The sequence below is a fragment of the Megalops cyprinoides genome, chromosome 8, assembly GCF_013368585.1.
Source record: "Megalops cyprinoides isolate fMegCyp1 chromosome 8, fMegCyp1.pri, whole genome shotgun sequence".
NCBI lineage: Eukaryota > Metazoa > Chordata > Actinopteri > Elopiformes > Megalopidae > Megalops > Megalops cyprinoides.
In genome coordinates this window covers 30,402,862-30,418,686 of record NC_050590.1, presented here as the reverse complement: position 1 = coordinate 30,418,686, position 15,825 = coordinate 30,402,862, and the positions used below count along the sequence as shown (strand labels likewise).

At 41.3% G+C, this 15,825-nt stretch overlaps 1 protein-coding gene across 1 annotated transcript; it reads left to right on the top strand.

Annotated features, from left to right (window-relative positions):
* Positions 1-5,778: 5,778 nt before the first annotated feature.
* LOC118781800 (D(4) dopamine receptor-like) lies at positions 5,779-14,141 on the top strand. The gene is made up of 4 exons (XM_036534884.1): positions 5,779-6,018; positions 8,052-8,164; positions 9,411-10,024; positions 13,908-14,141. Exons 1-4 carry the CDS (start codon positions 5,779-5,781, stop codon positions 14,108-14,110), a joined length of 1,170 nt encoding a protein of 389 aa, XP_036390777.1. The 3' UTR covers positions 14,111-14,141.
* Positions 14,142-15,825: the final 1,684 nt, after the last annotated feature.

The window sequence follows — 15,825 nt, the reverse complement described above, 5'->3', positions numbered from 1 at the left end:
CCCCAGGAACAAACTCAAATCATTTTTCCCTGTTGTGCATCAGTGTATCATTTGTTGGTAGTATGCAACAGGGGATACTTTGAAAAATCTTTGCCTTATTTGTGTCTCCTCTCACAGCTGTGGCATATGCTGTCATTTATCAGGTGGCTTGTGCTCTCCGTTCCACCTGTCTATTGAGCTCATTTAGCCTTATTTAAAAATTGATTCACACAGGAACACTCAGGGCATAGTAATTAATGACACACAGCTAACAAGAGATGTGGGGGGAGAACAAACTCACAGAACAAATATAGTCCTTTTTAGATTTATGATGAAGTAATGTTATTGAGCCAAAAAAAAAATCTATCCCCAAAATATTCTTTAGATATCACCTTTCTGTGCTATCTGGTTATCTGATCTCAGAGGTCCTGAAATGCATTGGCTGTAAAAATATTTCATTCTGACTTATTATTAGACTTGTGTCCTTTGGCAAATCAGAAAAAGAGAAGAGAAAGACAAAAAAAATACATCAGGCTGAGTGGAGAGTTGTGCAATCAATATCAATTTCCTCAGAACTGAAATTCTGCAGGGTGAAGACGACCTCTGCAGTGTTTAGGGACCAACTGGGGAACAGGGGTTCTGTACAGTACGGTAAAAACGAAGAAGGAGTAGCGGAGAAGTGGGAAATTCAGAAAGACCAGAATTATGCGCTAAATTGAACAGATGTACACAACAGGATGAATGACCCAATGTCCCAGGTTCATCTCCCCACTCTGCTGATAGACATAATAAAAGTTAATAATCAGTGATAGACATTGCTGCATTTCTTACCCTGACAGCATTTCTCAGTCCACAGGTATTAAGCAGTTGATTTGCACAGCAATTCTTACCCATTCTCTGCATGAGAGAGGAGCCAGCCCACTCACACAGCCAGGAGAGGAATTCATAAGGCACATGTGAACTGTTAACACCCATACCAACACCCACAGCATGCTAGAAACTGTTATACCAACACGTTAAACACTGCCATGATGGCCAACACACTGTAGAGGGCATATAATATGCACAAATCCCATGAGCCTTCAACATTTCTGACTGTTTGCTTTTGTTGTTTTTCCTCTATGGGTTCTGTGTGTTGACGAGGCTGAATTCATACAAGCCAGTAAAGCAGAAGCCATAAAAGTGTAAAGATGATATTATGGATGTCATCTCAAGAACGTGGTCATTAGCAAGATTCACATGAAGTCTCACACAAGCAGGCCATGAACAAATTGTCTTAGTGAAGACAGCCATAGTCAGTCCAGAATGATCTGCAAATTATTATTTCCAGGAAATGTTACTGATGGGCTGTTTTATTTGTCTTGGATGTGGAACATCAGACGAGAGAAAGATTAATTGGGTCCAGGTCTATTCAAGGCAGAAACGGCACTATGATGTTATCTGTGGGCATGGCCACAGACTGTTTTTTGACACAAAATAGAGTAAAAACATCAGACAATTCTGCCATTGTTCAGGAGGAAAAATTCAAGAGATCTTCCCAGGATCTTCACAGGATATTACCTAAACCAACAGTGTTCCCTCTGGCCACCAAAATAATTATTTGTTTGTTTGTTTATTTGGTAAACTCACATATTAAAGGCAATTTATAAAGTCAAAGTTAGATTGATTAAGATATAACAGAGGTGCAAGTACACAAGATCATGGGTACAAAAAACAGTTACACAATAATTGAGGATTAACCTAAAAAACAGTGATAAAATACTAGCACAAAACATTTGGCATACACATAGTCATCATACTATCACACTCATAGCTCCCAACATCAATCTACAAAAGCAACATTTCAATATGTCACAATATGATGTAAGATAATGATAATATTAACTTTGTGGACAATCATTTGTAATAAAAATGTACATATATTTACTAGTGATGTGATCTTTGTATATTATAACCTTTGCTATAGTTATTTATAGATGAGTATCCCTGCTGTGTACTTGCATTACATTCATCTTAATCACAGCTGTTGCATAACTTACTGTAGATCCAGAGTATTTTCCCACTTCATAATTAAGGGGAAGTTTAAAGCCTTCCAACAAGGCCTATTTCAAAATTTACTCCTGCAGCCCATTTTACTTGCAGACTTCAAGAAAGGTCCAGCCATCCACTATACCCAATAAAACCTTTAACACCTGCTGTTTCATTTAAGTGGAAAGTTAAGCGTCTGAGCTTGTATTACCTATAAAGTCTCAGCTCATATTAATCCCTGTAGTATAAACCAACAACATATTCAAATTCATCCTCTGGGAAGGATGCCAGTCTCTCAACAATTCTCAAATACATTCCCTTAAATAATTACTTTCAAGCAAATATTAATTGAATAGTTTATATATACAGTATATATACAGTGCCTTGAAACAATACTGTTTTCACAATTTATTGTCTCAGATGTCAAATTTAAAATTTAGAAAAAAAAAAAATAAAACTAAAACTTTGAGATTTAAAAAGTATTCATGCCCTTCATAATTATAAGGCTGCTCAGATTGCAAAATATTATCTTATAAACTCATCCAATTTGATGATGGTCTCCACCTGTGTAGGAAATTAGTGCATCACCTGTTTTGAATTATTTCATGAGCATAAATACCTTCCCTCTCCATATGGTCAAACAGTATGGTTGGATTTTCCATTGAACAAACCAAAATGAAGAGAAAATGAAGAAAAAGGAGCATTGAAAACAAGTGAGGGATATAATTGTGGAGAAGCACAAATCTGGGGAAGGATACAAGAACATTTCAAAGGCACTGAATATACCTCACAGCTTAGTGCAGTCCATCATACAGAAGTGGAAGAAATATGGAACTGCAGCCACACTGCTTGGGGCAAGCCGCCCCCTAAACTTAGTCACCAAACAAGAATGGCACTTGTCAGAGAAGCTACTGTGATGCCAACTATTACTCTAACTAAGCTACAGAAGTCAGTGGCTGCAACTAAAAATGATGTCCATGGTTCAACAATCACTAAGCTATTGCACAAAAAGGCTTTTATGGAAGAGTGGCAAGGAAGAGGCCCTTTTTGGAAAAAAAAAGCACATGCTTTCCCGTAAAGACTTTGCAAATCATCATTTGGAAGATAATACAAAGATATGACAGAAGGGTTTGTGGTCTGATGAGACTAAAGGGAAACTTTTTGGCTCAAACACTAAGTGTTATGTGTGGTGTGAATATTAACACTGCACATCAGCCAGGAAACACCATCCCCACAGTGAAATTCACTGGTGGTAGCATCATGTTATGGAGTGCTTTTCAGCAGCAGGGACTGGCAATCTGGTCAAAATTGATGGAAAGATGAATGCTGCACATGGAGATTCTGATTAAAAACCTTCTCCCCCCTGCCAGAAAGAGTAAAGCAGGGAGGAAGGTTGTGTTTCATCAGGACAGTGGCAGAACAACACTGGATTGGCTTAAAATGAAGAAAACTGACGTCCTTAAGGGGTCCAGTCAGAGTCCTGACCTTAACCCCATCGAACATCTGTGGAAAGACCTCAAAATTGCTGTCCAATGCGCTTCCCAACTAACCCAGTACAGCTTCAGCAGTTTTGCAAGGAGGAAATGGCTAATATTGCTCCATGACGTTGTGAAAAAATTAATAGAGACTTATCCAAAAAGATTGATAAATATATTTGGGGGGTTTGAGCCAAAATGTTCCAAAGCCAGAAATAACTACAGGGCCACTGAAGAAGTGTTCACACAGGTAAAGTAGATAAGAATCTCATCACTCTGTTGATCTTAGGAATGCATGACAACATTTGCTGCCAGGACCTTCCTTGCCAAGATGTGGGCACCATGCAGCAAAGTGACTTCAGTATATGTTTCCCATATAGTTTTGCTGGTGCCCTTTTACTTTTGTTGGAAAATGTTGCCTTGGCTCATGAAGTGACTTTCATTTTCCAGCAATTTAAATGCATCATTTCAAGTTCACAAAAGTGTTTAAAATCAAAATATGAGAAGCTAAAAGAAATGAAAGATTAACTTTTCCAATGAACATATTTTTTCATTGCTTAATAATAATACAGACTGCTCTAAAATGACTTGAATCATTTCAAAATTCATGAGCAAATTGACCCCATATGAATAAGACAGTATGACATCGCACTGTGTCGCTTGAAGGCCAGTCATTTCTCGGGATGCTTTTGCTTAAAAGACGAAATGACCACCGGCACTCGGTACATCGACCAGACGCGCTCAGCGATTAAATTGAGCACCCAAGTGAAAACACTAACAGCTGAGGCAAATACACAATACTGACAAGCCATTTTAGTTGACTGGAATTCTGATCCCATGCGAAAACTTGCTGCTAACAAAAAGGTACTATGTTGTCATTTGCAATAGACCTCAACCAAATCTGCCCGGTTACACAATTTTAAGTAACTCGACTGTGTTGTTCCAGATTGTTGTAATGCAGCAGACCTATATAGAATCCAGGAATTACACTGTCACACGCCTTTATCATAACAATCAAAAGCTTTGCTTGCAAATTTTGCGATGTTGAACTATCAACTCGTATGGCATACTGTGGTCTGTTTTGTCTTCATCCTAACCCAGAACAACAAATCAAAGACAACTAATATCTGATTCGTGAAGTGTACTGGTGTGTGTGAGAACAGTACTAGGTTGATATGTGTGCGTGAAAATCTTTTTTCACGTGTGATAGAACAAAAGCCGAAACATTCTTTGAGTCTGTTTCAGGACAAAGTGTTTTTTCACATAAAACTAATCTTTATTTCAGTATCAATTCAGTAATGTCCTCGTAAGCGAAATGAGAGTGTTTGGCCACATAAATCATTAACCTACCACATATCCATTGATTTCCTATGTATTATAAAATAAAGGTCAGTAAAATGGCGAAGCAATAGTTTTACGTTTTATCCAAGAAACAGCTCAGTATCGTTCTATTTTCCAAAAGCATCTCACATAACAATGACATCATTTACTGCGAGCATTAACACATTAACACCACGCGCTACGGAGAGGATTAACGTCACGCGCGGAAATGCCACCTTCGCCTCTCCAGATCTTGTTCGCATAAATTGAATACATCGACAAGTCTGGTGGTCTCTATCGAGCTTGAGACCATCTGTCCAAACCACCCATTCTGGGTGACAACTCCACACAATCTTTGTGCCATTAAAAGCACAAATTTCACTATTTACAAACATTCGTTTGGTTTCTTTCTGAAGGAGGGCGTTTCAAATCATAAGCAGCTCTGCGCCGCTGGATTTGGGGGCTGTACTTAGGGATAAACCTGCTCAGAACTAGCAAGGTAGCTATCAATAAGCTAATGCGCAATTAGCTGTTGCGCGCTGTAAAAAGTGTATCCAGGTGTAAACATCCTGCTGGTCGGGTGCAGTGTTAAAAACCTACTTCAGTCTGATCTGTCATTGAATTTCAATTCTAACTGCATATATATATTATTCGCAGTGGAGTCCAAAAAGAAAACTGTGCTTAAAAGTTTAGGAAACACTGGTTTGGAGGCAGATTTGCTGTGATACACTTGAGAACTGTCCACGGCTTGTGGTGCTGAGCAGATAACGAAGAAGACATCGATAGAAAACAAAGTCGCACGGAAGAAGAAACTTTCACTCGGGTTTAAACTTTTTGACGATGACCAACTATTCCACCCAGCCTGGTAGAAGCGATGCCTAAATGTACGTTACATGGAAGCTGATTTTGCCCGGACCAGGTGTTTTAGAAGGAGACCGTGGATCTCCAGTCGGCGCGAGGGCGGCTGACAGCAGACATGCCAGCCAACCTCACCTTTTCCAATCACACCGTGCCGTCAGACACTGATTACAACTTTCCCGCGCTAATCTTCGGGATTTTGCTAATCGTTGTTATCGTTTGCGGGAATTTGCTCGTGTGCCTTAGTGTATACACGGAAAAAGCTTTAAAAACTACAACCAACTACTTCATAGTCAGCTTGGCTGTTGCAGACCTATTGTTGGCGGTGCTGGTTTTGCCGCTCTTTGTGTATGCAGAGGTAAGTACTCATACTCACTCAATGTTGTGTAATTACTGGTCCTATCTTCGATTCATAAAAAAATACATATTTAATAACTATTTATGTGTGTACAGGTAAATACTAAAACATGCACTTGGCATCATACTTTCCGTGAAAGCCAGTTTGATGTACACATTTTGCGAATTTATATGCCGAAAAGACGTCAACGTGTACCTGATACTTTCTGAATTTGGCATACATACATACATTGTCATTACACGCGTTTACTTTTGCTTATTTAAAAAACTGAAATTTACTACCATTAGGCTTCTGTGTGTTAGAAAAGAGACGACTGCGATATTTTGAGCAGTTCCCTCGGTTGTCCTTTTCTTCTAAAATCTGATTAGAAAATGACATTTGACAAGGAAATGGCATAAAGAACGAATGAGAACATTCCATTCAAAGCGGGAGGCATTAAAGCTCGTATTGTCCCGCGTTGCCGAGTTATCTTGATGATCACATCACTTTATTGACGGGACAATAAGGTCGAGAAACGAGACAAACTACTTTATATAGCCGCAGCTGCAATATTTAGCACAATAGTGGCTTCTGAAATGCACCAAATCAGTGCGTTCTTGGAAGCATTTTGTACAAACAGTGGCGTTTTTTTTACTAATGTAGTTTTATAGTTTTATTATGTATATATTTTCGCTCAAACGTAGAATATTGGGGGGACATGTCTGAATAACCTCCCGAACAAGGTATAGCATTCTTTAGAAATGCAGAGTAAGAATATTTTTTGCGACGTTTAGCCATTACCAGAAAAAAGAGAAAGAAACTAAGTTGTCGCTCCTTGCACGTGCACTGTAGGCCTACCTGATACCTTCTAAGGAATCATCCACCCAATCTGGAATATTTTAACCTGTTATCCAGGTCAGTTAGAGCAGGTCCACTGAGCATGGAGAATATATTCTTTGTGTGAAGACGTTAGTTAAAAAAAATAAAAAGAATAAAGAATATATTTCTTGAGTGAACCTCATGGAGTTGTTTGTTTGAGGCTTTATTAGATGCATTACTCCTGACATTTGGTGTCTAAATACAACTTTCTGCTTGCATCTGAGTATCATAATCTAAAAGAACAACATTCCTCATATGACAGTCAGCCATCACTGTAAACACACATGCACATACATTCACCTCTTACACAAAGACAAAAAGCTTGATCTAGAAGACGGTTGATCTGTATTTCCATACATATTATATGAATAAAAGAATTATGTTTCTTAGGCTGGAGCTCTATTAATCTTCCATTGTAGTTCAGAGTCAGCAGTGGGAATTCAATCTGACCCCACATCAGGGGGTGTATGGTCCAGTCCTCTGGCAGGATCGTGGCCAGCAGTGGGGGACTTCGTCTGCACAAGTCACACCCCCTCACATAAATGCACGCTTCAGCACCCATCATACAATAGAAATTTATACTGGTCACCAGAGGGTAGTCTGTTTTATTCATAACAAAAAGAGACTCAGAAGGATTTCCCCCAACAGTACATTCCATTCCCAAGCCACTTGACAGGGTGCTGCCCTCAGACCTTCAGGGTGTATGGAGTAAAGGAGGAAACCAAAACAGAAGTCAGGATTGTGCTGTGTGTTTGTGTTGTGTTGTGTCTTGCTTGTGTCCTTGTGCTAGTAGAATATGAACCACTGTCTGCTTGAAGGGAAAATGTGAGTTATGTTCAGAATGAAATAATTTCTTAAAAAAATGAAAACAAAAGCTCATTATTTTCATGATAATGATTAAAACAAGGTCAACATCAGGGCCACATCCCCTCCATTTGTTCAAAGCCAAAATGTGTCACCAAGCGGCGGACCTGTAATTTCCAATCAGCCGGAGGGTTGGAGTGTGTGCCTAATTCTGCTCTACACCCAAGTCGTCCCAGCTAATGAGGAAATCAAGATTTCACACACAGCCAATCTGGAGCAGAACGTGATGGAAGCTCCTCTTGGCGGGGGAATGTATGCAAAGATAAAGTCCTGTCTGATGGTGACGCTCTGTCTGTGTGTGTTCTGTTCAGTTCCAGGGCGGCACGTGGGCCCTGAGCACGGGCATCTGTGATGGTTTGATGACCATGGATGTGATGCTGTGCACAGCCTCAATATTCAACCTCTGCGCCATCAGCATAGACAGGTTAGCATCTTCTGCTTCTTGTTCTCCTCCTTAATCATTTGCAGCACTTCCCCGCAGGGCTAGGGCTCCTTGCAGGAATCACAAACAGGAATGTGATTTCACTACAGAGCTGTCTGTGTCTTTCCTGCACACCCCTTAAAATTCACATACGCATAGCTTTGTGTAAATGAGGGTGACAAAGGTGCAGTGATATCCAGTGAAGTCTTTAAGCGCAGGAGCTTTAAAGATTGATACATATTTTTTAAGAGCAAGTTTTTATTAGATTCGTTTTTGCCCTGATTGGTGACTTTACCCCACTTATGGACAACATGATTTGCCAAAATGTGTGTCGCTTCCCTGGATGAAGGCTGATGAAGGTCTGGAAATAACCCCTTAGTGTTAGCACTGCAAACTATGGTCCCCAGTTCTATCCTAGCCATACTTTCAGCCAATGTATTGAAAATTGCTACTGGAATGTAGCAGCATAGGAATGCAGAGCAATATCTGGGGCTGTGAGAGTTTACTGTGTCCCAAAGCTTGGTGACACTGCATTAAGAACATAGGGCTGGGCATGAGGAAGGCAGGCAGACCACTCTGGTTGTCACGGGAGTAGAATCAGGTCTTTTCCTGCTCTTTAATGTTCTGCTCAGGTCGCTTTGCTTCCAGTCAGAGACGATTAGGAAAAATGACCACGCTCTCAAACAGAGGTGACCATCCTCTCATTTTCTTTGTGAAAGCCTTTCCTGTGCAGACACAGGAAAACAAAATTCAGACAGCGCTACGCATCCATCATAATAAATAGCCAGCATTACCATGCTGAGGCGCTTGATATGTCAGATTTGATTTGTGGGTCTTCACCCTCTGCTTCTCAATGACACTGTGTCACAAAGATGTAGAATACCTGCAGTATAGACTGATAACTGTTTGCTCCTAGGAAGAGTTAACCAAAGGAATGTGATTTTAGTCTCAATAAATAAGACATTACTAGGAAAGTACAAAAATTAACCATTGTTTGGATAAAGTGTTTGCATGAAGAGCTTCATAACAGCAGACACAGGTTTTTCCACATTTGTCACTAATGGAAGCTCTACACTTGTTAAATTTTGCTTAACTCAACCAACCTCTGTTACATAACCTTTTTGTCTTGCTAACAACCCTTTAATTGTCCTTTATTCTGTACAAAGTATTAACGATGGGAAGGGAAAGTGCATGTATACCTTAACAAACTACAGATTGGCTTAATCTAAACCCATGTCTTTATCTACAGGTTTATTGCTGTGTCCATCCCTCTCAATTACAACCGCAAGCATGTAGACCAGAGGCAAGTCCTTCTGCTCTCTGCCACCTGGATTTCTGCCTTGGCAGTGGCGTCCCCAGTAATTTTTGGGATCAACAACGTGCCACGCCGGGATCCCTCATCTTGCAAGCTGGAGGACAACAACTACATTGTTTACTCGTCGGTGTGTTCCTTTTTCATCCCCTGTCCCATCATGCTGTTGCTGTACTGTGGAATGTTCCGGGGCTTGCGCAAGTGGGAGGAGGCACGGAAGGCCAAGCTGAAGAATAGCATCCAGGCACGCAACAAGCTGCAGCGCGCTGTCACCCTGCCCCTGCCACTGCCACTGCCCCCACCCCAAACCCCTCCACCCCCACCACCGCCCCCAGTCCCCGGCATCGAGCGGGACCCTACCGGCGTCAAGTTGGATGAGCTGGCCCACTACTCACAGCCCGAATGTCCCTTCCCGTCAGGGTTCAAGGACAGCCCCATCCAGACTGTGTCCTACCCTAGTAGGAGGTACGGCCAGCCCCCCTTCAAAAAGAAGAGGGCCAAGATCAACGGCAGGGAGAGAAAAGCAATGAAGGTGCTCCCTGTTGTAGTAGGTGAGTGGCTCTTCTTGCTCACTAATGGATGAATGGCTTTTTGTTAGTGTTTGCAATGGCAGTATTGACAGCTGCTGTAGAGGTATTACGGAGCTGCTATTAATAGGGCCAGGACAGGGAGGATTGACTCTGTTGCAACCATGGCAGAAACTTGCCAGAACTTAGCAATTAAGATTTAGAATGATTTCATCTTTTTTTTTTTTGGAAGTGAGCATCACGCTGCAGCCTTCTAAAAAATGTAAAGCTTTAAAAAGTCATCTACTGAGGGCCGGCCAACTTCTACCATCTCTTGAATTCATCTTAGGTCCTAGCAATGAAGACTCTCTGGAATAATTTATATCATTTGAAGAGGTGAAATAACTTTCTCGGTCACAGACTGAAAAAACATCCACTTTCAGGGAAGTTATGAGCAGGCTCCAGTGTCACAACATTTTACCTCAGCAGCTCTCGTGACCGCTTCCACACCTTGTGCCAACTTTGTCCCAAAGGGACTGAGGCCTGACCATAATCTGTCTTTTTTTCTGGAGAAGCTCTACAATCGACAGTCAAGCGGCCAAAGCAACAGGCCAATACATCAACTGGCCGACGTTTCATACAGATGAATCAATGAAAGTTCTCAATCTGATGTTTCATCATTTTTTTCAGTTGAAAGAGTGGCCGTTATTCAGGGGAGGAAGTGAGATTTCATGCAAATGAAAACCACTCATTTGTCAAATAAAGGCTGTGGTAGAGAAGTGTCCTTGTAACCAGAGGGTTTTTGGTTCAGATGCCAACCAAATCTCTGCTTCTGTCCTGTTTTGCATGGTATTCAACTTGAATAAATATCCAGCAATATGAAGATAGATAACATTACAATTTCTACAATAAAATTTATTTAAAAGCCATATACATCATTCTGTGTGAGGACAGATAAATAATTATTCAGTAGTTTCCTTTATTCCAAACCATTCCAGTCTCCTAAACATAGCAACATTTTATGAATTGAACATGTGGATATGTTACCTTTAACCTGTTACCCCTGAACCATATGGCAAATCCCTAAATCCAACTGTTATGAAATTGTTTGTATGGAGCCTAAAGTCAATTAAATCCCCAGGCCATCTCACACAGCAAAGCCAAGATGAAGTTGTAGGTGAGTTCAAAAGTTCAGTGTCTTTGGGGGCTACAGTTCATTCAGGACCTACCATGTTTTCAAGACAGATCCTCAGGCTTGAGACACCAGAATGTCAGTCAGAGGCTGAAGATAAACTTTCTCCATTTCCTTTTTCTGTAGCTCCTCTGGCAACCCACACTTTGAAGGTGAACCCAATCATTTGCACAGACTGCGGGGGAGATCAGACAGAAGAGCTTGTTTTTTTTTTTTTTGGGGGGGGGGGCAGCAGGTTACTGTGTTACCCTCACTAAATGAACAATGTTGAGATGTTGTTCCATTGGTGCGTCTAATGAAACCCGTTCCTTGTCCTTGACTGTGTGCGTCTGAGCCACAGTTATTGAGCCTAGCCAGGGCGGCAATCCTCGCAGTGGTCCCAGCAGAGTGTATTCATTCCTGGACCAGAGGTCTCTGCCAAGCGAGGGGTGGGGGGATGGGGGGCTCATGTGGAGGGCAAGGCAGGAAATTGTGTTCGATGATCCTGCCGGGCCCCAGAGCCAGATGTCTGAGAAATCATGCACGCAAGCAGCCCGCAGATTGACAAGAGTGAAATAGGATGAAATGGTGGGGAGGGGGGGTGGGTGACCCAGCCAACCCCCTGCCAGCACTATCAAAATCTGCCACACCACACTCCAATATAAAAACCCTACTTTCATTCACAGAGTGCCTCTTGGTCAGCTCTACTTGAGTTGGTGGGGGGGGGGGGGGTTGGAATGGATTACATATATTCAGTCTCAAGTGATAGAGTGACTCAAAATGTAAAAAGTTCCAAGGAATTTGGTGTGCCTACTTACAACAACGTGTCCAATGGATAAAGGTTTAGTAGAACCAGCAAAGAATCAAGAGCATCAAGGACTGTTCACAGCCCAGTTAATGCAATGTAATCAAAGCAGGCTAGACACTGGATTAGACAAACTCTTAGTGCAACACAAAATTGCATAAGTGAATGCCTATTACATGTATGGGGTCATGTAGGACAAGAAGACATTTAAATGGTTTTGAGTTGTTTTTCTTTTTTACTAGGGCAAGTCCCATTTGTTTGCATAAAAAACACCCACTGGCCATATAGTTCATACAAAAGTGGACAGGCTGGTTCAATACCAGTCACAGTTCTATATATGCACAGTTCACATATAAAAATCTGACATAAAAGCAGGGCTCACCAAAGTGATGAACAGTGTAACCCAACCCCGTAGTATCACTTCATTGACTTTGAGCATCAGTCTTTCACTTCTTTGTTAAGTTTTTTTTTCTTGGTAAATGTTCATTTCTATCTTCAGGTTCAGAGGTCAGCCATTTGAGCAACATTGCTTATTCATGACAATGCGTGCATCCCGTTGCGTTTGAGATGGGCCAAATTCTAGCCTTGTCAAGTGTGGTGATGGACACAGCGTCATTCCTAACAGGACAGGTTGTCAGCAAGTTTTCCTGGGGCTCCCCCATTCTCCTCTTCCTGGAGGAGAGCAGGCTGCCACAATTCCTCTCTCTGTGACACTTCATAACCTTTACTTTACCTGAGGGATGGATGATGGCCTTTGCGTTAGTAGAGCCAACTGAGTGACTGCATGTGACTGACTGCTTCTCCACGTTTGATCGCCTTTCGCATGGCCCAAATCAAATATCTGTGGGTTTCATTTTATCAGTGGCACAAGAACTGCTTTGAGACACAATGGGATAAAGCACTATTTCCTTCTCTGATTCAATTGTGCAACTATGGCTCTCCACATTGACCTTATTAGGCAGAAACATTAACGTTCCAAAGGAGATTCACATTTCCCAAGACTGGTGCAGTTTCTGCTCTGTTACCCACATCAGCTGCTCCGGTAGGTATTTATAGAAAATCCATCAGCATTCTAGAATTATGCAGGCCGACGTGGGAGTGGGAGTTATATTTCTAATGTACATGTGAGTTTGCGACACAGGTTATTTATTTCCCTCTTCTTGTGCTTGTTTTGGAGCTCTAAACAGAGCTATTAAAGCTGACACAGTTAAGTCATTTTAACTGAGAACTGAGGACTGTGGGGGTCAGTATACATCTGGGACCATCATATAAATATAGGTGAAGGCAGTAGCCATCAAAAATAATTAAAAACTAGCATATTTACCAGTTCCAGTTGGAGTCTGTTACTTTTTATCTACACTAGGAAAGGATTTTTTCACAAGCTAATAAAATGCACCCCTAGCCCCTCTTCAACTGAATATCATCATTGCAATTAAAAACACTCATGTATGTGTTTTTTGTCGGGAAGGCTGGAGAACCACTCTGAAAACAAACTTGATGGAAACATTGGAACAGTACCATGGTGCTGATGTGTAGTTACTTGCCATCTTATCTGAGCTGGGAACTTTGTGTGTAGGGACTTGTTTAGACAGGGCTTGAAAGATTATGTTACTCGAACTCTTTGTGGTGTCAGATCGCCGAGATGCCACTTCTTGTTCTCCCAGCCATCTGAGGGTATCAGTATCAAGGATATTTTCACAGGCAAACCAAAAAAAGACACCACAACTGTAAAACAGCCCCTGTATATTGCATTTACTGGAGTGCCACAAATGTTGGCACTCTGAGTGTGGGTATCCAACATTAAAAGTCCTCTGTGTTATAACCAGTTAAAAACTGCCCTATATATGACCTGTCCTGATATTACTTTACAAATAGGATACACCCAAAACTGAGGTCAAAGACTCATGCAAATACTCAGGACAGTGACTCTCTCTCACTCTCTCTGTCCCCAGGTGCCTTTCTCTTCTGCTGGACGCCCTTCTTCGTGGTCCACACCATGCGTGCCCTGTGCAAGTCATGCGACATCTCACCTCACCAGATGAGCATTGTCACCTGGCTTGGCTACGTCAACAGTGCCCTCAACCCCATCATCTACACCGTTTTCAACACAGAGTTTCGGAACTTCTTTCACAAATTTCTGCACAGCTTCTGCTAGCCATGGCCTCCAAGCCACCATACAGAGAAAAAAGCACAAGGATACATACCGTTTTGTATAGCATGATAATAAATACCTATATATATATATATATATATATATATATATATATATATATATATATATATATATATATATATATCTTGCTATTATTTTATAATTTTTTTCTCTGGTTTGGTTTTGTATGTTTTATATTTGTGGTCTGACATGCACACATTCTGGATGTTACTGTGACAGTACATTTGTCTAACCATTCAGTGCCTGCTGTTGGCCAACATTTCCATGTTGTATGTGCGGAAACCTTATGATGAGGAAACTACAAAAATACTTGAACACATCAGCAGTGTTTTGAAAGCCTGCAAGGGTACATTATTCTGTGTATCATGTACTTGGGTCTGCCTTCATCTTTAAAATTAAACATTTTCACAGAAATGAGTGATGTTCTGTAGAGGGGGCAACAAAACACAAGGAGTAGACAAGGTTGCAAGGTTGGGCAACAGATGCAAAAATCAATCCATCATTATGACATTAAGAGTTTCAGTTGGGATGTTGAACATGACTTGGTGGAACTTTTATGGGGTGCAAAATGAGGTGATCAAAGTCTAACCATTTATTTCTAAAAAGCTAGGCCAAATCCTCTTGGTCCCCATTTCAAAAGAGAAAAGCAGTGAAATGACCTGTCAGTCTGTGAGAGATGATAACCATCACATAGGAACATGCTTTCCACCCAAAATATAAGGGCTACGTTGCCAAGCATCACAACACAGATAAACAAAAAGGAAAACTTCAGTGGCGCAATCATGATTCAAATGGAAATGTGAAATGACTATTACGGACACCAACTGGTGTTAGTGCTTAATCTGGCTCCACAAAATCACAAAGCCATATTTAACAGTGTCATTTGGATGGAGTCAGTACCAAGGGCAGGTGGTACAATTAGCCAGCGACAATTTCAGACATGTATTCATTTTCACAAGTGGGTCATGACATGAGACATAATGTGCAACATCTAATTCCCACTCCGACAACCACTGTGCAATTTGACAAGTTACTGTGCTTCAAAGATTAGAATAAATCCCTTTCATTGACACAGTTTTCCCTGGGGTGAGTTCTTCACAGCGCTCTCTAATGTGCTAACAGACAGATGATCTTAGGCTGCCACTCTGAGTGCTGCAGTGTCAGTGTTCATTATGTATGGGTGTTTTCAGTGCCAGCTGAGAAATGGATACAAATGACAATGTGATTTCGTCACTAGGACCAGAGTGAATTCAATGACAGGCAGAGTGTTTTCCCTACTTTGGATTTTGTGGTAAAGTGATTATTCTGGAGAGAGGGCAAGGAGCATGGTTGCTCCATTGTGTGGTTGAGCTGGGTGTTTTTTCCATCACAGTCCAAAAACCTCCTCCAGCTTCCGACCAGCTACCCGTGGAAACATGCACTTTGCCTTCACCTTTCCTCCCGGGTCAGCAGCACCATGCATTAGTCTATGTACATTGTTTTGTGGGAGAAGATGCTGTGAATGTTATTCTTAACCAGAAAGCAAAGAAACAGAAGCTTGCTGTCAGCTGATGTTTACCACTAATAATGCATGGACTCTGACAGCCCTCAGGCTATCCATTCTCAAACACCAGCTGTTCCAACCAGACCAGACTGTGGTAAAAGCAGAGAACCAAACACGGTCTCCACTTACACAAACATGTGGGGTTGCTTCAAGA

Excerpts from the sequence above, each read along its gene's own strand:
- LOC118781800 (XM_036534884.1), top strand. The coding sequence starts at position 5,779 with ATGCCAGCCAACCTCACCTTTTCCAATCACACCGTGCCGTCAGACACT. Across the intron at positions 6,019-8,051 it reads CGCTCTTTGTGTATGCAGAG|TTCCAGGGCGGCACGTGGGC; the intron begins GTAAGTACTCAT and ends TGTTCTGTTCAG. Across the intron at positions 8,165-9,410 it reads TGCGCCATCAGCATAGACAG|GTTTATTGCTGTGTCCATCC; the intron begins GTTAGCATCTTC and ends CTTTATCTACAG.